General features: G+C 39.4%; 1 protein-coding gene and 1 long non-coding RNA gene across 23 annotated transcripts in view; one reads left to right on the top strand and one right to left on the bottom strand.

Annotated features, from left to right (window-relative positions):
• The window catches only part of TCF4 (transcription factor 4), a 353,798-nt gene that overhangs the window by 120,810 nt on the left and 208,448 nt on the right, over positions 1-24,540 (top strand). For all 22 annotated transcript variants that reach the window (XM_060613923.3, XM_060613912.3, XM_060613922.3 and 19 more), the window contains one exon: positions 2,287-2,383. In XM_060613923.3, the coding sequence (XP_060469906.1) occupies positions 2,287-2,383 (97 nt within the window). The remainder of the gene's footprint in view (positions 1-2,286; positions 2,384-24,540) is intronic.
• LOC132666023 (uncharacterized) lies at positions 4,338-5,124 on the bottom strand. The gene is made up of 2 exons (XR_009604416.2): positions 4,884-5,124; positions 4,338-4,511 (listed from the first exon to the last, which is right to left on the bottom strand). It is a non-coding gene; the product is annotated as an uncharacterized LOC132666023 (long non-coding RNA).

The raw sequence follows: 24,540 nt of genomic DNA, 5'->3' as shown, positions 1-24,540 counted from the left end.
GTGTAATGGGAAGAGCATGGAATGGGGTGGGACTGGGGTATGTGTAGGTGGGAGTAGGCAATGTGTAGTTTTGTGTGTATGTGACCTTGGGCATGTCATTTTACTTCTTCGGTCCTCGTTTTTTGAATTTGTAAAATGAAAAAAGTAAAAGCAGAGGATCTTTTATGTTCCTTCCCACTTAAATATATATGATTTTATGTATAATCTGTTTTTAATGGAATCATTGCTAGACCCTCTAAAATCCATGTCAGCTTTTCTAATATGCATATAAATACCCCAAATTAAAAATAGACTGAGAGCACATAGTCAAACAAACACGTGTCCCTCCCCCAGCCAGCTGTATAAATGAAGCATTCTGCAGGGAGGGAACATTTTGCTGTAAGTATTCACGTAAATTTGAGGTGGGGAGGGGTTTCTATTTTGGCATAAGAGGCAAGGAAGGTGATCAAGCTGTCACAATGAAGACATTTCAGCAAGCCACTGTTGTCCGTTTCCACCTGTCTTTTGACCTGTGGTTCTCACTGTGGTCTTTGTGGTGCAGCAGGGTCTCCAAGCTCTAACTTTGTTGAGCCATCGCACCAGCTGTCGGGTTTGATATCCTAATGCATTATATGGATGGGTTGAGGAAATCTTTCCTCCTCCTCACGTTACAGCCTGCACTTGCAGAAATAAATCCATTCCCCTTGACAGCAAGTGTAGGAGATGACAGAATTTCCCCCCGTTGTTTAGCTTATTCACACAGGGTTTCTTATGATTTCTCACTTTAACACACATGGTACTTTTGATTGTTCTTCTGAGAACAAGGTCCCTTAGTATCATCCTGACTTTTTTTTTTTTTGGTTTGCGGTGACTGTCCTGACGTTGTTTTTCAGGGAACATTTTGGTGAATAATTTTCAATCAGTATTTTGTAATTTATATTTTTCTAAATTTAGGGAGTTTGCATGCGGCAGATTTCTGTCGCTGATTCGTACTGACCCATGCTAAGTCTGTGTTCTCTCTTAAAGTGGTGATATTATCAGCTACCTTGAGGCACTATGCTGAGGTTTAAATTAGATAGTGTATATCAAGCTTTTAGTACACTGTTTGGGATGAGGACACTTAATAAATAAAAATCAGTATAATACAGTGCCTGGAGTGTAAAACCCATGCTAGGCATTTAAAACGTGACATCTTTTTATACACTGATATATTGGCAGCATGAGATTGCAATATCATTCAAGTTAATTTTTCTAAATGAGGGACGGTGATTAAAAACAGGATTATTTGGAACCTTACAGGTTCCAGTTATTTTCTAGGGAAGTGATGTACAGACAGTATCTGTCTTTCTTTGTGTGGACAGATTCTGCCCTTTGGCTAACATGGCAACTGACACCTCTAAGTAAATTTGACTTGGTCTTTGTGGGAGGTACAACCAGCTGAGCAGATCGACCCTTTTTTTTTTTTTTCCTTTTTGGTTACTTTATGCACCTTAGTCAGAAATGTGAACCCTACAATATAGATGATTTTTACTTTTCCTGTATGTTACCAATTCCTCCATTAATAAGCGACTGGGCAGTTTAAAACCGTTATTTTAATTTTAAATTCCATCAAAACAATGAGATAATCATAATAATGACAAATTCTTGCCAAAAATTAATGTCTGCTTTTAAAACTTTTTTGTGGCATACTTTGTCCGAATCCAGAAGTACTAATTTATGCTAAAGTTTCGATGTTCATTCACAGTCCTACTGTAATAATTTTAACATTCTTTCATGTTAATTACTTGTGGAATGATCCAATTCTCGTACAACTATAATAGCAGCTATAACAAAACATTGAAATTTCAATACTGTAAAAGCGAATGTTGTTTAAAAGGCTGTACTTCTATAATTCATTATAGGCTATGGGTAATTTTCCCTGATAGCACAATCTTGCTTGTTTTTTTTTTTTAAATAATGTGGGCTTACTAAAATAATAATTTTAATATTTACAGTGTACTTTATCCATGTCAGGTGTTATACATACATTATTTCACTTAATCATGTCAACAACTTCATCCCGTTGTTTCTATTACTATTATTATTTCTAAGATTTCATAGCTGTTATGAGGAAAACTTGAAATCTGCAGCCTATAGAGCCTCTCTTCCCCACTGGACCTGTGAAGATGGAGGTTCCTTATAATGAGTGGGAATGTAACTGGAAATGTGGACTTCAGTGTCTTTGGGTCACAGAGGTGTCGATAGGGGGTGTTTATATGCTGATTTCTTCATGCAGGATGAAAACTTAGGATGTTGTTTTATTTACAGAACTATGGAGATGGGACACCCTATGACCACATGACCAGCAGGGACCTTGGGTCACATGACAATCTCTCTCCACCTTTTGTCAATTCCAGAATACAAAGTAAGACTAATTTTAAATTGACCTGCACTTTTTGAATGCTTGTATTTTACCATAGAAAGGGGAGAATACAGTCTAGACAGAGGTTCTGTTTTTAGGAACTGGGATCTGTAGCCAGTTCAGTCTAGTAATTGTAAATTGCAGAAAAATACTGACAGTTTATGCTTGGTTAAAGGACTATGTTTTATAACCAGGTGGAATAACAGGATTTCAGTGATACTGAATCGCTGTGGGGATTGTCTTCCTTAGATAGAAGAGCATTAATTCCAATTTCAGTGTTGCAATACTTGTTTTCTGATTTAAGGTTGACAGAGTCAAAGTGGTAAATATTTAAAATAAAAATATCTTTGGGCCTGTCCATTGGCAATGATATATAGTCAGTATTACCTGTGAATTCTTACTAAAGGGGTTACGGTAACCCCTTTAATAATAGGTTTAGAGCGCTTAAATCAGAGTAGTGAATTCAAGCTGAATTAGGAAATCTGGTTGTGTATTTATTGAGGTGTGAGCTTTTTAGTGCTGATGGTCTAGGCAGATTGTATTGTCCTTCACTGGAAGCAAGATACACTTGAGATAGTTTGTGAGTTTCCAGCATGCCCTCATACCGGTGTCCTTAGCATACTTCTCTGTTTTGTTTACCCTGTGGGGATGTGTGTTTAACAGTAGTAACCTGAGCAGTGGGCAATAGCGGGTTGCTTCAGTTTTGTGTGAAACAATGATCTTTGCCTTAGTAAATGTGAGTTTTTAACAATGTTAATAAATCTCACCATGGTCAAATTCTATTGCAAATCCATCAATAAATGAAATTAAATTTCTTGGCACAAGGCGTTGGGCCATCCTCCAAGAAAAACACACAGCCATAATTGTATCATTCTCAAACCATAATTGCAAATGCTTCTAAAGAATGTCCCTATTTTTAAGCCTTGGAAGCTATACTTGTTATTTAATGTATAGATAGTCCTTGAAGCTCATTTTTTTCAAAAGTCACCATCAAATCCATCTAAAGGAATTTCAAATATTTGACATAAAGTAGACAAAGCAGAGAAATACTAGCAACCTATTTTAAATGGGTAATATCATATGCTTGTGCCTTTAAGTATCATGCCAACTTTGAGAACCATGAAGTTGTGTGTGATCCTAAGGCTGTTATTATATTTGTGTTCCCTTTTACTTTAAAATGGTAAGTTTCATATTTACGTTTTAATTTTGTAGCTAAAGCAAGCATCCTGGTTTTTATCAGTTGTTGATACGGAGGTGCAGGATATGGAGATACAGAAGACTAGATATATTTGCCAACCTAGATTTTAAAGAACAGCTTTAGACTCTTTAGTGACAGTAGCACTAACGTTAAATTCTAACACCTTGCTTCTCCAGTTATCCTCATTCAATTTGACAACACAGAATAAAAGATTAACTTGAAAATGATAATCTTGGCAAGGAGTACTTAAAGGGCATATTAAAGAACTCCCTGAGAAGTTTCTAAAACTATTTTCTGATGAGTGAAAGTAAAATAGGACAAATAAATTACTACTCGTATTTAGAAGTTTATGTTCTGTCCGTGAAAAAAGGGTTTCTTAAGGAAGAACTTGATAAATCAGTATCACGGAATACACCAAGCAATACAAGGATATTAAATATTTGTTTCTTGTTCATCTCTTGCCTCATGGGCAACTGTTTTGCCAGCCAAATTTGTTTTTCAATCCAAATGGTATTTAAAATATAAGTGGGCTGAGAGTCTGGAGCTAGAGCAGTGAGAGCTGACTCTTTTCACTTAGTTGTTGTTTAAGCTGAAAGTCCACGTCAGCTGTGTTCTTTTATCCCGTCTGCCCTCCTTCCCATTAAACTCTTAAATATGGAGGCCAAGACAGTCTCCTGCATTGTGATAGGAAATGCTACTATGTCCGGGAGGCTCCCACCCACTGTTCCCCATGAAAGGACTTCTCTGTTAGATAAGCTGTCTGGTCTGAAACATGGCTCTTTATTGTTTACAAACTGCTACATTTTCCACCTCAAGCAGATTTTTGCACAGAATAGAATTGTGCTGGGGCTAAATGGTTTATCTGACATTAACGGGGCAGTGTCAGACTGGGGTCAGGAAAGTCGCCCTCAGAGCGAGAGGGCACGGCGCAGTCTGCAAAAAAGGGAAAAAAGACATTGAAGCCACTATGAAATACCTTGCATTTTTAGTTTGGAAAAGAATTTAAAAATATTTTTAGAGACCTGCCCATGATGCTTCACGAACTCTTCCCACCCCTGTAATTTCTCACATCTCAAATGCCTTCTTGATTGGCTTGTCTATCTCGGGGCTAGATTAGGGGAACAAAGCTTCTCATTGATTTTTGCCCAAGCCGCTGTTTATTTAAAATAAGACCACTTTGAGATGTTATGCGGCACTTTTACAAAGAGAAGATGGGTTGTTTTCGAGAAATTAAAGACAGCCAGTTTACAAATGGAGGCGGAGATCAAGGAAGATCTATTAGTGTGGCCACGAATTTGAACTCACAGAGTACATGGTATGATCTGAACTGCTCTTTGTGTCCAAATCCATATTCTGTGTCATGATCCTGGTGCAAGTTTTCATTCTTCCAAAAGCAGGTGTTAGACTTCATTGTGAGTTTTTGACTACAGTCAATACCTGCTTTCAGAATCTTTAGTTTTCAGTAAAACTACAAAGGATTTCTTTACATGTTAAAGACTTGATTCTGCTATGATGTCACAATTAGGGTAAAAGCTATAGCATAAGAAATAAATCAACCACTTTATATTGGACCGGATTCTGTGTTGTCAAATCAATCAAGCCTGTGACTGAATTAGGCGTCTGCTACAGAAAAGTGACACTAATTTTACGGGAAAGAGTTATTAACTGCAGATGACCCGATTTTTTTTTTTTTTTTTTTTTAAGTAAACTGTTCACTTAGCCAGGTTTTATTTTCTTGCAAGGAAAGAAAAAAGTAATGAACTGCTCTCTCCTTTTGGGAGTGCATCATTGTTACATATTTTGTCCTTTATGGCAATACACTATTTTGGAGAAACCATACAGGCATTGCTAACATTTGCTCCTGAACTCTTACGGTAATAAAACCCTTTATTATAACTCTGAGCTTTTTGATTTCACATGAATGGTTTTGCATAAACGTTGCACTTTTTGTGATGTAAATACTTATGTTTGGCACCAAAACACCAAAACTCAATGTATTTATGCATTTCGATTTTTTCCAAAATGGTATGTCATTTATAAGAGTAAAAGACTATCTTCATTATTCTTTTAGAAACAAGCCTGCATATCTGAATGTAATACCCTATTTGATAGTTTGTGAATCCCTGAAGTAAAAATGGACAAATGAATGCAAGTGTACTTGCATGCAAGCATGGGTTTGTGTACACATGTGCGCTGCACCCCCCCCCCCCCCACGCCTATTCTGTTGGAATTAATGACACTACTTGGTTTTTAAGGCTACACCACTTCTTCCATTACTGTCTGTAATCACAGTTGCCATACAAAGTTTGGAAGTTGATATTGTGTAAATCCTTTAAAGGAAAACATAGCTAAAATAAACAAAAAAGCCAGCCCCTAATTTTTTTTTTAAATAACCGTGCATGACTTTTTGTTTTCCTTTTTGTGTGGGGGAGTCCGGAGGAGTTGAGAGACGATAGCACTGAGTCGTCTAGCTGACTGCACTGACCAGTTCATATATGCACTCTCTTTTTTTTTAAATGTTGTTTATATTTTTATTGAGGTATAATTGACATATGATGTTGTATCAGTTTCAGGTGTACAACATAGTGATACGATATCTGTATACCTGACATTTCCAGAATCCTCACTCGTTGCTTTCTTTGGGTGGAGACGAGCAAGCTGGTTTGCATTTTTACTTGTTTGAAATGCCCTGTCCTGTTTCGTGTCTGGAAACAACAAATCACTTTTTCTTTGTGACTACTTATGATTATTAATGGCAATAATGTACACTTGATCTACTGGAAACTTGTTCGCTGAAGTTTTTAAACAGTTTGATTAAACCTTTATAGGGGATCAGTGAATAGCTTTCAGAATATGCTGAAAGGACAGAAGGACCATGGGTCTGAGGTTTGTGTTTTTAGGAGGATTATATGCTCTGGAAAAGTTTGAAAATTCCAACAAGAGCTATATGCAAAGAGTATGGATTTTTTAACATTTCTGACCCTGTTTGGTTTTTTTTTGCAAATGTTAGACTTTTGCAAATAATTGTCCAAATGTTTTTACAATGGGAAAACAATATATTTTCTAGCTCTAACTTTTTGATCCAAGGAAGGCTCTAAGCATGCATTTTCCTTCTATTGTTCCAGAGGCTTATTGAAAACTAGATTGTTTGAGTGAGCAAGTTGCCAGTAAGATTATAGACATGCATTGGTAACTGAAGGATGTGAAAAGTGATACTTTTGTACAGTTGGGTGCAGCTTAGTTCAACATCAGCTGCTGTGTTTTTACATGTCCCATTGTGAATGGTTCAGTTTCCTTACTGTGGTATTTGGTTCTAGCCCCACTAACGGTAACGGTACTCTACCAGTGCCCTAAATAATTTCCCACTGTAGAGTAACTGGTTTCTAAACTAGCTCAGTGGAACATTTTACTGCAGGATTAGATCGGGGTTTCAGGGAGAACTGAAGAAGGCTGCTGGCTTATAGGATGACCTTTGAATCTCATCTGGGTTAGCGGTTGATATTTTGATTTGGTTACTGTGGTCATATTGTGACAGCTGCTAGCTCATTATAATTCGGTTCCACTGCTCCGTTTGCCTAGCAGGAATATTTAGGTTTGTATTACTTCAAAGTGTTTATGACTACCCTGAGTTTAGCCCAGCATAAAGGTGAAGTGTTGTGAGTGTTTTCAAATCCCAGTGGCAGAGGCCAGTGGCACAGTCTTCTTGTAAAATGGTGAATGTGAGTAGATGCTAATACAGGGAGTTTTTCTTTTCATTGTAAAACTGGAAATAAACCTAAATGAAGAGGCTCTAACCAGGAAAACTGTTTTTGAAAACCTTAACGTACAATAACCACAAAGAAACATAGTTTTTTCAAAACATGGGTAAGATTTAACTTGACCTCTTTGTCAGATGTTTTCTTTCCATGCAGGAATTTAAATATTTGATTAAAAAATAAAACCTGTACAACAATGGCAAGTGTTTGATATCCTAAAGTGCCAGAGGTCAAATAATATTTTAATAACTACATGAAAATGGAACTGTGAATACGGATGGCAGCTCTAGAAATTTTAGTTCACTTCTAAATTGTTCTGAAGTTTGATGGTGATAGCAGGCTGTTGGCGAGTTCATTAGTTAGGGACGTCTGTGTATTTTCAGTGTCTTCTTTTTTTAATGACTTTTTTTTTTTTTTTTTTTTTGCTTGAATTTACTATGATATCATCTGTTATCTATTGGACTGGTAACGTGGTAACAAGCAATTTCTGAGAGAAGAAACATTTAATTCTGGTGTCATTTGTTGTTAGCTTTCTTCGTTCCAGAGTTTTGTTATTTGAATATGTTAACCTAAAATGTCTTCCCGAAATATTAACAAATAAGACTATTTTAAGTGTCTTCCCGAGTGATATTATTAATCCTGATTTTGAGCTAAGGCTTGGAGCCAAAGAACTGGCTTTTCTCCTCTCTGTTTTGCTGCAACTGTGGGTGGCTCCTCAGGTCAGGTTTTTTCCCATTTTTAAATCGAGGGTGGAACAGACCTTTAAATGATCTCTGAGGTAATTTTCTCATCTAATGGTCCATTGATCTTTTAGGTATGCCATTTTATCCTTGTGCTATATTTTATCTTGTGAGATGTTTTATCACTATTTCTAATCCATTCATCTCTATTTTGTGATACCTTCAAGTAACTTTGCTAGTGATGTGTTTTCCAAATGTTATTCTTTAAAGCCTGATTCAAATGGATGTTTCTTTTCTACCTCTGCTCATTCCATATCTATAGTTAAGGGATTGGACTGATTGAAGATAAAATAATAGCTTATTAAGTTATATCACCAGGAGAGAAGTGTGATGCATGGGCCAATGCTTGGCATAGAGTTGTAGGACCTCAATAAATGACTGTTGAATGGTTTTATTCATGGCTAAATTAGGAAATCATGTATATGGGGTTTAAATCCTGAATGAAAAGCCCATAAACTAAAATCAATCCTACATCTGTCTCACTGTATCGTAAAGAAAACCCTAAATCAGAGCCAGTCTTACAGAAATTAATTCTCTAGTACTATATCCTTGGCTGTCCAGAATATTCTAATGTCAGGGAATGGATCATGTTACATGGTGGTAGATTTCAGTTTTCAGTAAACATACCACAAAATACTTTATTTATGAAAAATAAGTCATATCAGTCTTATTTTGAAAGGCCATTGAAAAAAGTTAAGTGTTTCCAGTTTTCAGATAGGAAAACTTGTCCACTCTATAAAAATTTCTGTTTGCCTTTCATGGGTCTGGCTTCCTTTCCACTCAGCCATTTACTGTATGGTATGCTCTAATTAATGCTGTGATCATCAAACATTTTCATAGTCAGGTTTTATAAGATTTAGAAGAACTGATCGCATAAAATGTTACTTGAAAACGACAGCCAACAGGAAAGTGTAGGTCTTCTAAATACTAGAGGAAGATTTCTTACATAGAAAGTTACGGACTCTAAGAGAAAATAAATCATTTTAGAGTTAAATAAAAGTAAAAAGTAGTATGTATCAGGAAGAAGGCTTTTACTTAGAAGTAATGGAAACTGTGACTAATGGTCGCTTAAAAGGAATTACTCTTTTGCTAGAAGTCTGGTGGTGAGCTGCTGCTAGAATCGGTTTGTGGCTCATTGATATCAAGGCAGGTGTCTGGTGATTCTTTTGTGCTTTCCCTCATTGTCTCAAGATGGCGGTCACAGCTTCAGATGTCAAGTGTGGGTTCGATGCAGCAGGAAGCAGGGAAAAGGGAGTCCCACAGTGTGATTCCCTGCTCCTCGATATCCAGTGGCCATCTCCAGCTTCAGAGTTTGGGTGGTAGGGAGGTACACAACAGCTACTTTGGCCAGTGCATATCAGGCTTGTTGATTGACAGGGTTTATTTCATTGCTTCTCAGAGAAAAATGCATAATTTTCAACTTAACAGTTTGGACAATGAAGAACCAGGCTCAAACTTTCATGTAGTAAGAAAAATATAAAAATGGGTCTCGAGTCTGAATGCTGGTCAGCAAATTAGAGAAAGGGACAGAGAGACGTGGAGTATTAAAAAAAAAAAAGTGGTCGAAATGAGGAAGGTGGAGAAAGCACAGACGTGAGAGTCACCCACAGGAAAGAGCCTGAGGCAGGCTTGTGCCTTCATTGTCCTCATCCTTTGTGCGAGACAGTGACCAGCCAGAGTCTGCGCTCTCCATGTCTGCATCACCTAGAACCTTCTCTCTTAGGTCTCTGCCTTGAGTTCCTGCCACTCTGTGCAGAGCACCCTGGCCGTGCAGTGGACCCTTAGCTGCAGCCATCAGCCTTTTCCACGGTGCCTTTGGTGGTCTTTGGCAGTGCGCACTGCTAGTCCCGTGGCAGCCATTCAGAGCAGGCCTGGCATCCTGGAGCCACAATGTCCCATATGTGCCATCACAAGTACCATGAGGGGAGATCCTTGCCCCACACCACTCAAACCGTCTTTTGTGTACTTAACCTCCAACAACCTGCCACGTCCTCGTGAAGCACTCACACAAGAGTGCCCCTTGCCCGCAGCAAAGACAACAACAACAACCCTCTATTTTATTTTCATATGTACGACAATCGTATTTGTTGATCTTTAGTGTGGAGGATTAAGTGCAGCCAAAAGACATTTAATTTTAGTTAACACGCCAAGACTGCGTGAAATTGTGGTGAGAGCTGGATTCAGCTTTTGGCCCGAAGTTTCCCACCTCTGTCAAACACAGTCATGGCATAAGTTAGGCCAGTGAGAGAATAGGCAGAGGGAAGGGCCATGTGTCATCACAGGAAAGCTGGATGTGAACTCAACAGTGTTGTTTTTATTGAGTATGCAAGTTTTTCTCTAAGGTTTTCATCAGAAAGATGGCTTCTTGGAATTTCGCATTAAGTTTGATAGTTACGATATGCCCGTGATAGCATTAACCGGTAACATGCTTCTTGACTGGATCCTTGAGTCCCGGGGTATTAAACACTTGGAGTTTCTCAAACCTCTCATTGCCTCTTGGCTCCAGGAGAACCGTCAGTACAGTTACAGGATCTGTGAACTAATAATGTCCGTGAAAGTTGCATGTCTACCTTGAGTGCCATATGGATCATCAATGAAAATAAGCCTATTCTCTCTGTTCACGTTAAAACCTTCATTAGGACCACAGTAGCAAAGGAACTCAGTGTTAAGCGTTGAGAGGCATCACTGAACAGTAGACTAGGCCAGGGCTCAACACAGCCTTAGTCTTGACTGTTCCACTTCCTGGTGATTGGACTTTGGATAAATCGATCCCCAACTTTCTCCTTTCTGTGAGGATAGTAATACCTGTCCTACCCGCACACCCCAGAACCACTGTGAGCAGTGCAATGAAGTGATACGCGTTGGGACAACTAACTGCTCTGTAACCGTTATCTTATGGCACTGCAAGGCCACACTTTGGGTACTCTTACTTTTGTCTGTAATTAATTGATGAATGTATAGACTTTGGGTTTGCCTGTTAGCAGCTTTAAGACACCTTTACCTTCTACAGAGAGTGGAACAGAAGGCAAGAACAGGTAGAGATAGCATAGAATGTTCGGTTCTGTAAACATCAAGACCAGAATGGAAAGATTTCGTTTTCAGCCAGTTCACAAACACAGTAATCCTATAAAATAAGTACCTCTTTGGGGACAACTTTGTTGAATTCAGATATGCCCCTTGTGAGATGCTTGCCTCCAGCCATTTGTCCCTCCAACTTAAATATTCTCAAGTTTCGTTCTTACACATGGCTAAAAATACCTTGCTGTGCTATTTGAATGGTGGGGTGAGGGGGCCTACTGGCAAGCCAAGATGTCTTTGCCTGCATTGTAGGTCATCTGGATAATGAGCAACCACTCGGTAGGTTGCTTTTCACCAAGGAGGTGCTGTTACACAGACCTTCCACATTCTCAGGAATGTGGTAGAGACAGTCCTCATCCACCTGGGTTTGTTCTTCTCTGGAGAGGCTTGGCATAGAATGTCGCTCTGCGTGTGATTATTCGCTGATTCTCTTTACTTCAAAGGGTTTTTGGGTCCTTCCTAAGGAACTCTGTATTATTTTTGAGTAGAAAAAGGTATTTAGTGGATCCCATTTCATTTCCTTTTGCAGAATCAGGCCTCCGGACCCACAGTTGCAAGATGCATGGAGCATAGATTGGGATTAAATTAAATTTGTTCCTAAACACTTAACAGATACAGCCCAAACATTTTTCATCTTCCCGAGGATTGTTTATTAATCACTCCTCAATTCCTTGACACATGCTTATTAATAGGAAACACCGGAAGGAAGCTTCACACTATATGGTGTAAAATATTGCTGATGATAGTGTTTCTGTTTGAAATAAAACATCGTGAGCTTTCTTATAGGTTGAAAATCCCACTAAAGCCCTAATAGTGGCGAAGTGGAAGATGGTAGGCCAAGCAAGGATTGTTTCTAGCTGGACGTTGGGTTGACGCCTAGCTTGTTACTCTCCAGTTATGTGACCTTGGGCAATCTTTAGTGCTCTGATGGAATTTCTCGTCTGAGTTGTTGCTCTGGGTTTAAGTGAAGTAATATGAACAGCACCAGGCACTTCAGTTCAGTTACTGCAAGTTATTATTCTGCGCACTTTTATTTTCTCTAGGTGCTTTTTCTGTTTATTGGGTCTGACTATAGTTTGGCCAAAGTGGTGTGCAAACTCGAGGATCATATAGCGAATTTTGGCAGAATGTGGAAGTGATTAATTAAATGCCACCCCTTCATGGGCCATATTAAAGCTGAATGAAAATACAAAGTGTGGAATATCTGATAACACTTGGTGGAGAAAGAAGAGACAAAAGAAGCAAAAGATGAGAGAGAAAGAGACACATAAAAATGTAACTTTAGAGCATTCTGATCACACAGTACAGTTTTCTAGTATTATCAGCACTGGTGTGGTCCACTGTCTGCAATTACTAGGTTACTAATTGCTCTTGCCTTTTCCTCACCTTGGCTGTTGAGACCAAGCTGTACTCTTAACAGTTCAGCAGCCAAATCTGAAGGCTTCAGATGCAAGCAGAAACTCTTTATGTGTAACTGATTGTAGTTAATTGGGCAATACCAAATTGTGGAGGAAAATTTATTAGTGACCCCGTCTCCTTCAGAAATTTTGGAGTAGTTGGAAGTGAGCCTAGTATCTGTATTTTTGGAAGCCTTAAACCCTGGTCTCCTGACAGGATTAAACTTATACTTTATCTTGTGTGTGTGTGTGTGTGTGTGTGTGTGTGTGTGTGTGTGTGTTTGCATTGCATAGTTTCCCTTGTCCTTATTTATTGATGGGCTCACAAATATTATTTGGAAATTGAGATGCACTGAGCATAAATAGATGAAATATCATGGCCGACTACTTAAGTAGCTGTGGACAACCTCTGTTAGGCATTCTAGTAACTAGTTATGGGAAAATACCGACCTACTAAATAGTAGTTTGCTTGATAATCTTATGGTGATCTAAGTAAACCATTTTTCATTTTACCCTTGGTTTCCTTATTTCACTTACTGACCTAATTCATAGAGATGTGGTCGGGGGAAAGAGCACTCTGAAATTTTTCATTACCTCCAAATAAAATGTTCTAAATAGATATACTTCTGTGATTGCATTTTCATTCACTGCACCATTCTATATATAGTTTGAACACCAAATTGGAAATAAAACAAAAGAAAGCAGCCTTGCCCGCAGTCTTTTAAAGGCATTTTAATAGTTAACGAGATTTTGCCCCATACCCTCATGAGTTTCATTTAGTTCTGAAATAAAAATTTACGACTGTTCTCTCAGCTGGGCTGATACTAGTTTTAGAGTGGAATTGAGTTCACACCTGCTCTAGCATAAAAAGAAGCCTCTATGTGACTTCTTTAAAATATTCGCAGAGTAAGACAACTCCCTATTCCTGTAATTGTGACTACATGGTAATGTTCTTTGCAAACACTAGAGGAACTGCTTATAAATTGGTTCTGATTTGCTGATAGTGTCCAGAGCTAGATGGCCGCCCGAAGTTACCTGTGTGCCTCCAGGTGGAATGTGGTTGTGGAGATGCAGTCGGTTTGTGTAGGTAGTGGACCTCCATGAACACTGGAAAGTGAACATATGGGAAACTCTTTGCATTTGCTAGGCCATTTAGCTGTTCGCGACATGGTCTGTTAGTCAGGCAAAGTACGATGGCTTTTCTGAGTGCTCTAGTTAAGAGGCGGGATGTGTGCAGTAGAGTGCACTTAGGTGGATAGTTAAAAACCAATGTAGGCTTGTACGTCCGTCATTCAATATCTAAATTTCGATTTATCAGAGCAACTCGGGTTTCCTTATGACGAAGGAGGAATCCTCTGTATGGAAGAAGAAAGTGCTCTCAAGTCATGTGAAAATCTTAATGACTAAGGGAGGGCTGGTTTTTATATCAAAGGCGGTTTTTCCCTGGTCATTGTGATTAGGCAACATACTTGAGTGGTTGCATGTAAACAGCATGCCTATATAATAAACCCCGTTTTGTATAGGTTGGACCGTAGATGGCAAGGCACTGCTTAGAAAAAATATTTGGCTCGTTCTAATATTTAGAGGCTGATGACCTGCCAAAGAAGCCTCCCCCTGTGAACCCCACATTATCCCCTCGCAAAATTGTGAGGGTTGTGCATTTTATAACTTCATCACAAGTAAATATTCAGAGAGAGAGCCTTTTCTAGAGGCAAAGTTGGAAGTGGCAGAGAGGATGGAACGTGGATCCCAAGTTCCGTTTCTGGCTTGCTTGTATCACAAGCAGGTTTTATACCTCGGATCTTTGCTGTCTTGATTTTCCAGTGGAGAGGAAGTGCCATTCCCGTATGGCAGTGAGGAAGAGGGCAAATTACATGTCTGTGAAAGCAAACCAGAATATCTCCCTGTTTGAAGGGTTGGAATATCTTCTTTGGTAAATACAATTAATGTGTTATGGTTATTTGTCTGCAATCATATGGTCGTCCGTATATGTGTTCCTTTAACCATCTATATAAATTCCATTTGTGCTAGAAGTCAGCCAAACTGATACACTTCAATACTCAAATTAGTCTTTGGTTCATTTATTTATTAATCTGATAAATCTCTGTGAAAAGTCTGTGCCGCACGGGCCTTGTTTTAAGTACTAACTACATAGTGACATGCCCCTTTTCTTGCCTCCAGTGTGGCTCATAGTCTAAGGAAGGAATCAGGTTGGTATCAGATGGTTACAAATCAGGACATTAGGGAAATAATCATGTGTGTACAGGGTGCTGTATATATATATATATATATGTATATATATACATATATACATATATATATATATATATATCTGGGCTACCAACCATCTGATTCCTCATAATAATGACTAAAATGTTTTGGTGCTCACTGTGTATCAGGCATGGGCTAAGTACACACATTGTTTGTTCTTACAATAAAGCTCTGTGTTAGGCATAGCCATTTCTGTTTTATGGGGTTGGTGGGGGGCAATTGAGGGTCAGAGAGATTAGGTCACCTGTCTGATGTTGTGTAGTAAGTGGCAGAGCCCAGATTCTAAGCTCTGTCTGCTGCACGCCAAGGCCCGTGTTCTTAACCACCCTGCACTGCCTCGCTTGTTGAGAATACGGAAAAAACTCCCTGAGGTGCGGTAGCAGTTAAGCATGTGTTCAGCTGCAACTAATAGAATACGTGACAGTAGTGGGTTAGTCGAATAAGGATGGCTTTTTTCCTCACTGAATGGGATGTCTGGAGGTAGGACGTTGCCTGTGTGGACTCAGCAAACCAATGCTGCCATCTTTTCCTTTCTTAGCGCACCGATTTTCATTCTTCAGCCTTTTCTCTCCTCTTGCATTTCTTTGAGGATGGCTGGTGAGCCCCAGACAGCATCAGAGTTCACAATTGGAAGCCAGAAAGGCAGAGATCAGAGTAGCATCTATACCTCCATCTGTCCTATTCCATCAGGAAGGGGGAAAAAAAAAAAACAAAACATTCCTGGGAACTGGTGACCTTGAGCAGAATTCTGCTCATGATGCGTTGGCCAAATCTGTTGCAGGTTTACTTGTAGCTGCAAGGGAAGCTGGGAAAGTGAGCATTCACAGTGTCAGTTGACTCTGACTTGAGGCAGACAAGAGAGAGGGGCTTGGGGATGGTCACTGGGAGAATCCCCATGAATTTAGTTATATGGTAAGTGATATTGCACGAAGTGAGTCTTAGAGGATGTGTTAGAACTGTCCAGGTAAAAAGAAAATGGCCGGTTGATAGAATTGCTTGGGCAGAGGTGCGGGAGTGAGAGGGTGCTACAGGGAGCTGGCACAGAAGTCATTCCGTGAGACTGGGAGAACTCAGAGGAGGGGATGATGGGGAAAGTAGGATTAGAATCCTGGCCCTAGAAAAATAGGTAGGTGGAGGAAGTTGCGTTTTCATTGAAGCATGTGGCAGACTACTCAAAGACTAATTTTAAATAGCGGGATAACATGATCCAATTTATGGTTTAAGACAGTCACTCCAGCAACAGTGCAAACGGGAGGCAACAGGAGAGGCAGGGAGATTACTCAGGAGGTGATTAAAGCACTTCCAAGAGGAAATGATGAGAGATTGAACCGAATCAGGAGCAATGGAGATGAAGAGGAGGATACGCATCTGAGTGATAAAAACTGAAGGAAATGGTTGGAGTTGGTAACTGATGGGTAAGGGAGGGGTCATCTTTGGCTTCTTAGCCTTGCTCTGTTTTAGGCCACCTGGTAGTTGGTGGTGCCATTCATTAGGATGTGTAATATAGGAGGAGACGTAAGTTATGGGGGACTAAAAGTAAATTCGGTTTTGGACAAAATGAATTTTTGAGATGACTGTGGGTGGATTGATTTGTGGCTCTGGGCTGGGATTGCAGATTTGGCTTACAGCAGTCCATATTTGGTAGTTGACGTCATGGGAATGGATAAATTACCAGAAAAGTGAACCTATTTTCTGATTAATCATTTTTCTGTCTAAAGATCTTAAGTTGAAGGCAAAAAAGAGAGAGAGAGAGAGAGAGAGAAAGCGCCTCTACCTCATCTTTTCCTCTCTACACATTTGGTACCTTTGAGAAAACTGGATAATGCTTGATTTGATCATGAAATCATTCTCAGTATTATATTTAATCACTCATTCCTAACATACTATTTTGAAATTCTTTCCTCCCTTTTTCCTCCCTCCTCCCTTTCTTTCCTCCCTCTCTCCTTCCTTCTTTTCTTCCACTGTGATAGGTTACAATGAAACTCTTGTTTCAGAGTATCCACCATTTTGGAAAGATACCCTAGATCTCCTTAACAGTCGAACGGAACCTACAGCTCTTCTTATGTTCTTTCTGATTTACATCAGCTCCCCTCCCAACACAGGAATCCTTCTAGATGAGGCTCTGGCAAGTCTGTTGGCATACAAATGACACTATGACTAATGTATGAATGAAAGGATCCCCAACGGGCACTCATTCCTCTGCTGGGGGCTTCACTGCATTGGAGAAGCCGCCACTGACAAAGTAATTCATTGCACTTCGACAGCTCTGACTTTTTGAACGTTCTCAATTGTGTAGCTGTCAGCCTGGGCTACCGGGTTCCTCCTCCAAAGCTACCTGGCATTGTGCATTGTCTCTCTTTCCACACATGTTTCTCAGGAGGATAATCCTCGCTTCCTTCAAAAGTGCCATTGGAAGGCATTTAGTGTATCATACAGCATGGTTTAACTACTGGTCACGTCCTCTGCATGTGTTCTAGTGGTCTCTTTCCCTCTCCAAATGGGAACAGGACTTACCTTAATATTCCAGATCTGGTTTAATCAGTAGTGGGTTTGCTTTTACTGTATTAATGCAGCCTAAGGTTCCATTTACACATCCATGTTTTAGCAGTGACTGAAAATTGAGCTTGTCGTCCACTAAAGCCATTGTGTTTTTAATATTCATGGTTTTATTTATTTTTTTAAGTTTATCTATTTATTTTGAGAGAGAGAAAGCACCAGTGCATGAGCGGGGGTGGGGCAGCAAGGGAGGGAGAGAGAGAATCCCAAGCAGCTCCAGCTGTCAGTGCGGAGCCCCAGGAACTGTGAGATCATGACCTGAGCTGAAATCAAGAGTCAGATGCTTAACCGATTGAGCCCCCCCCAGGCACCCCTAATATCCATTGCTCTACAATCAAGTCTTCTACTTCCCTGTGTAGGATGGGACTTTGTATCTATTCTTAACAGATTTAAGCGTTTTGGTTTTTGTCTACAAATGTGACAAGTCCATCTTTTGGTTCTGTCAGTACTGCAGATAGTTCAGTGTGATACTTAGCAGTGTGTCCTCTTGAGTTTCAGTCCTGACCACCCTTTCCACTAGTTTCCTCACCTAAACGTTGAAGACAGTGGTAAAATCTACCTGTTTGGATTGTTGGATGAAATAAATGAGGTCGTACATGTGCAATGCATAGACAAGTGCTTAGAACATTGTAAGCACTCAGTAAATGTTCAGCATTACTGTTGTTGCAGTGACGTGGGGAATTACTGGGGGCCATTTCTGTAATTGTGAATCCTTTTCTTAACTGGTGATATTCTGCTCTCTGGAGAGGAATCTTAAGACAAATTATTTTTCTCTGGCCAACGGAAGAAGCAAATGTGGTTCTTGATATTGAGTACTGTAATTAACCTATTTACCAGGCAATAGATAGGATATGGTTATGAATAATGTTGCCATTGACTGATAATTATGAACTGGCTAACTTTGTAGAGCTTTATGAGAGAACTCAAAATGAACAAACAACAACAAAAATCTTAAAATTACCTGGACAAAGTCCTAGGTGTCCTTCATCTGTACTAATTTTAAGATAGGAAATTACAAGTTGAGCCAGATACTAAATTATATAGGTGCTGAAGGTTAAATGAAAATTTGGGTTAATACTGAAGATAAATTGAAGAGTAATTGTTCTCTTTATAGAGGGTTTGCCAGAAGATGCCTTTAAATTTAGACTATGAAAATTAGACTCATGATAACTTTTCAGGAATATAGTTCTTGTGACATACAAGATCTGTGAGAGCCATGTGTGAGTGCCTAGGGAGTTTTAAGAACTCCCTATGCTGTCCTTCTGCAGGACATTAACCTGCTAGCGAGGCATACTCAAAGAGAGGGAGTGGATTAGCATCCAGTGACCTGTTTTATAATCAAGCAGTAGGACCTTGTTGAAGGTCTAGGTTGACATGAGCCAAGGTTAGATCAACCTGACTTGTTTTCATAATGAATGTCACAATGGTGACAAGTCATCAGGGACATCAGTACACTATTTGCAGTTGCAGTCATCTTTCTGGACAAATCGTTCTTTGACGTCTTCTGTTTAGGCATATCCACAAGAAGTACAAATGGTACCTGAAAAAAGCCAACTCATCTTGGTTCATCATACCAGCGCGTAAGACTTCTGTAGTCTCTTCATCCACAAAAGTCCTCCCGTGCACCTGACTTACATTCTGCTCATTTCCTTGTGTGTGGATTTTGATCTGGTGCCATTGTGAGAGGGAAGCCAGCCTTCCGAGAGTGAAACTTTCAGATTTTGTTGTCTCCAGTGTGAGGTCTGAGAGGTGCTTTATTAGTTAGGAAAGTTAGGAAACATTCAGTTTTTTTTTTCTGTAGCTTTTAAAAGTCATCATGACTTCCAACACGTTATTTTTGTATTGGCATCCATTGCCAGTGCTGTGTCTCAGAAGAGCCGGGCCTTGTGACAATTACTCCTCTGAAATTGACGGGGCTGTAAAATTTATTCAACTACTACCCTTTTCTAGACCAAAGTAAGGTTATATTTTTCACTTTTATAGACAGACAAATTAAGGTGTTTAAAATAAAACCCACTTCCCCTTTTCTTTATTTTTCAGATAATCTGTAGCCAAAAGCTTATTGGGTTTCTGTAGAACTGCCTTGTTTTAAAAATCAAATTGAAGACCAACTTGATTCTGCCTGCAGAGCAAAGCTATCTGCCTGTTTAGAAAATCTGGATGGTTAAATTGGAAGCACGTTCTGCACATGGTTTAGCAGTTAGTAGCCTGGAAAATGACCCAATAGCCAAGATAGTTTTTTTTAATCTTCATTGTAAGTGCTTGTTTAAAGTTTAAGCCTGTAATTGACTATTTTGCACATTGTTCATTGTTAATTCTTTTCAGGCTATTATAGTTTGTAAATACATTGCCTGCTAAGTTGTGTCAGTGGAGGAGCATTAGTGCTATAAGAAAATCCAGTTAAATGTGGTGCTTAAAAGCATTACCAATTAGATCAGATCGCCATGATTTCTTAGTGATCCTAGGAAAGTCACTTTCTATTTGCGCAAATTTTTATGTACTTAAAATGCGTATGTCGATTTTTTTTTTCTGGGATAAAGGGCAGTATATATATTCACACTATTCTATGGGCTGCTGAAGAGCTTCTACTGATTGGTGCCTACATCACTCAGTACTGTTACATGGCGCCCTTAGTCTGTTCGACACTGGAGGGGCAAAATTCTCCTGTTCTGCTCTTTTTGTCATATTTATTAGCTGGTGTTTACCAGAGAGGTCAAGCTGTCCTATTTTGTATAATTTGTATTTAAGAAATAATTTTAATATGCATACTACATGCAATTTACTCTGTTTAGATGGCTGTGATAAACACGGATCAGAAAATCAGATAACTTGCTGGTATTCATTCTTTAACTTTTCAGTTTAGAAGGAGTGGACATCACTTGAAATTACAAGCTAATACTGGCTGATAACTAAAGGTTATAAAAATTGCAATGGAAAAAGAGTTAAATTCTGCCTATCAGGTAGTAAGGACCCCTAGAATATGGACATGATAGGGGATGACAAGATAGATAAAATGTAATTTATCTGTGTATGATATAGAAAGAAAAATAATGTTTGGGAATGTACGGAATGTAGCTTAAGCTATTTATCATTATGAACAAGTGGAAACTTAACATAAAACTCCTCTTGATTAAGTTTTATGTGAAACAAAGGATATGATTGGAAGTGTAGAATTGGAGAGTATTTTAAGAGCATAATGATAATCCAGCTCAGGCTTCAGCAAGTCTGTGGTCAAACTAGAGAAGAGGAAAAAAGTGCAGGGAAGCTTGATTGGGTTATGCAAATTTGCGACACATGTAGGAGTTTGGACCTAACGGATTGTTGCACTGGATTTGGTCATCAAATGATGCTTTTCATAGCAAATATTATCTGAGCCATTGATTTAAGCACTGAAAAGTGCCAAATACATGTAGACAGAACTGCAGCCTCTCTGTCCCTTTGAAACAAAATTTAGCACTCAGCCTTGAATGTTAGATGCTGTAAAACGGAATGAGAAAAAGAAGGGATAAGTAGAGAAAGGAAGAACACTGGGAATGGGAAGGGACATGCGTGCTCAGAGATGAACTCAATATGCGGATGCCCCACAGTTCTGCTGGGTAAGAAGAAACGCACTGTGAGAATATAACAGCTATCAGGCAAACAGAACTGGAAACTGCAGAGCACAAGGCAATTAATGTATTAAGAAAGAGTCACAGTTGACATTGAGTGCTATAGCGGAAGAGAATGGCATGGTTGCAGGAAGATGTTAAGAATATTAAAAAATATCCCAAAATCAAGAGTGAAAAAGCAAGAAAGATTACCTATGAGGTGATGATAAATAATAATGAGTTATTTCTGAAAGCACCTAAAGACCAGGAGGTCTGAAAAGTGGTTTGTCAAGCCTTGAAGAGATAGAAAGGGTAATTTATTGACAGGCAATGGAGACAGTGCTAAAAAATAAATGAATTTTTCACCTCAGTGTTCACAAAAGAGGATGGGGGACAGATGCCAGAAACAGACATAAATTTCCCAGGGGAGTGAAAAAATACAAAAGAAATCAGGATCATGCTGAAACAGGTGATCAAGGAGTGAGAAGAAAAACTAATAAAACCCTAAAGCTAGCAGTGGTCACCCAAAAAACCTTGAAAAAAGTTGAAAGAATGAAGAACCAGCTGGGAAGGAGAGGAAAGACAATTAACTGTGGTTCTTAGGATGGTTGGAAATAATTTTTTGGATTTGTTTTTATCTAATGAATTCATTAGGCTAGCCCCTTTGAAATTTACCCTCACAGGGTACCCTCAACAGGCTGGTGTACTTAAAAAAAATTTATCTTAAATGGCCTTTGAATAACCAAGACATCTTTTTTGTCCCCCAAGATCTCAGTCTAAGAGTTACTCCAGTATGCCCACTGTTTAATGTTCGTTACGTATTTGTTAAGTGTTTATGAAGTCTTGCTGTGTTTCCAGGGTGTTCACTGAGTCACTGATGCAGCCAGCACGTATTGGACACCTCTTAGTGCCAGACAGCATGCTAGATCCTGGGACACAACACTAAAAAAGACAGACATGCCCTTCGGGTTTTTGAAGTTACTTCTCCCTCACTCCTATAAGCAACCCTACCTCTTGCCGGGTAAAGAAAGGCCATTGATTTAATTTTCTCATCATTCCTAGTCTTACTTTGTTACCATTCTTGGCATCTTGATGGAGAACGTATGGAGAAGGGCATCCTCTTTATTACTGGGTCTGTTTGCTGTACTGTCCTCAGGGTGGGTGCCTGCGTCCTTTCCCTCGTCCTCACATATGTGGATATTCCTTTCGAAGCTCGCTCGGCTCCCCAGTGCTCCAAACCAAACTTCGTGCTTGTTGATTCCCAGCAGCTATCCCTGAATCCTTAACCTCCTGGGCTGTTTGGGAATTCAGAGTTCTTCCCTTGGGCAGATGTGAGGGTGCGCCTTCAAATGTCCTTTTTCCTTTCTTCATTTTCCCCACCTCCTGCATTTTGACCTTAGAGTACACACGCCTCCCATCCTGGGCTGACGACCATTGTCTTCCTTTGGGCTACCTCATTTCCCACTCTTTACCTCCATAAACTTTATGGCCCACTACACCTCATTCAAAAGACCCTCTGTTTCTCCTCCAGAATTAATCCTTCTTTGCTTTCTGTACAAAGATTACTTTAAGACACTCATTAATGCAAATACTCTTGTGAGGAAGACTTCACTGTGGTCACTTCTTTCCACTTTCGGATATTGTTTTAGCAGCTACCTAAGAAGGGAATATGAAAGACATTTCAGGGACATTACTTCTGAGCATGTTGGACAGGGACAAATAGACTTTCATCCACTGCACAGTTCTGTCCTACAGTACCTAGTTCCCGTGGCCAAAGTCTTCTCAATAAAATTAATCTCCAGTGGCATCTTTGCTACCAGGACTTTCGGTGGAGGTCTTTGTTTGGAACAGCCCTCTTATGAGCTCTTGATTCTCATATATAGTTGTTCTGTGTTTAAGTGTCTCTGAAAGCTGGCAGACCTAAGTTCATCTATAGAAGAAGGAGCCCCTAAGCTACATCCCTATTTCGTTTGTCATATTTTCATCATTTATACAGAGCCAGTTGCAATTTGATTGGTATTCCCAAAGAATAGATCATTCGTTTGGGGACTGTCAGACTTGGGTGAACCTGCCATCTTACTGAGGTGGGCGGGGGGGGGGTGGACTAATACGCTCGAGACACTATAAACACGGCAACACCAACCCCCTCTGCAAGTGCTGTATGACTAATGAGAAAGTAGAAGCAAGAGCTGGATAGAGAATGTCAGAAACAAGCTTCGGTAGATCTCAGCCTGTATTTACTTTGAATATTGTTTTATCCCACTCTTTCCTGATGTCCTTACATATCCGATATAAAATTATATCTGATGAGTGGCATTCTTTAGCTGTCAGCCCATGGCCCCTGAACTCCCTACAGGCATGTGACCAAATCTTGTAGATCTTCACCCTTGCTGTACATCTGAGTTACCTCTGGGCCATTCACATAATACAAATGCCTGGGCTCCACCTACAGACATTCTGTATTTTTGAGGTCTGGGCTGGGATCCAAGCATCTAATTTAAACGTGCGTTTGGTGACACTGATGTCCTGCCAGGTTTGAGAATCTCTGACCTACACATCACATCAAAGAGCTGTCATTTTGGTTTTCAGAACTGCTCCATTCTTTTGAACTGAGTACTTCTTTTTAAATCCTTCTGTTTCTTTTTCACTCAGTAAAAGTGAGTCATCACCTACTTAGCACCTAAGTGTTTGCCATCAAGATATTTTTATATTATAAATTAATAACTTTTTTAGGTCAAAGAAAATGGATAGTTTTAAATATGTTAAAATTGTCCATTCTTCCAGAAAGGGCTGAAATGATAACTATTTTTCATTCTATTTGTCCTTCAAATCAATAGGCTTAATCTAATGGCCCTAAAGATTGGCCTCTGTGATAATGATGGGAGTAACAGACATTGTTGTAAATTTACAATGAAACATTATGTATTTGCAGCAGGAATGATTTTTCTTGTAGGAAAAATGTTAATGGATTTTTACTAACTTAGAGGAAAGACAAGCCAAATTAGAGGAAAGCTGGCACTATAAATATTTCAAAAAGAACATCCATTTATTGTTTTTTGGTAATATACAGCTAAGACTAATGACACTGAAGAAGGGAGTTCTGCCTTATGCAGAACAATTAGGAAAATAGCTAAGTATGCTATGAAATTAGCCTGGAAATTGGTTGTAGGCAAGTATGTTTTTCTCAAGTACTTGGGTGATTTTGTTATACTTTGCAATATTATCTCTACTATCTTGTATGACTTACGTATGGTACATGATAAAATATTTTTTAGGCTACCTGTTCAATAAAAGGAGCATGAACCACAAGTTGCTGTAATTTGTTTTTATAAGGGGTTCCCGCCCCCCCCCCCCCCCCCCAGAGTCTGTTAAGTGGTGAGGTAATTAGGGTATTTTGTTATATGTTCTATCAGCTTTGGAATGATAGAGCTGTTTTTGTTTAATTTGGGTTTGTCATACACATACACTGTTTTGATCACATTATGGATGCAGACCTGACCCTCGGGTTGCTCAGAGCCATAGTTTCATAGCCTCTTCCCATGAGGCTCTCAGGTAACATGCTGGCCATGGTGGCGGGT

Source organism: Panthera onca, chromosome D3, assembly GCF_046562875.1.
Source record: "Panthera onca isolate mPanOnc1 chromosome D3, mPanOnc1 haplotype 2, whole genome shotgun sequence".
NCBI classification, from domain to species: Eukaryota; Metazoa; Chordata; class Mammalia; order Carnivora; family Felidae; genus Panthera; species Panthera onca.
The sequence above is the reverse complement of the archived record's forward strand: the minus strand, read 5'-3'. Positions and strand labels throughout refer to the sequence as shown.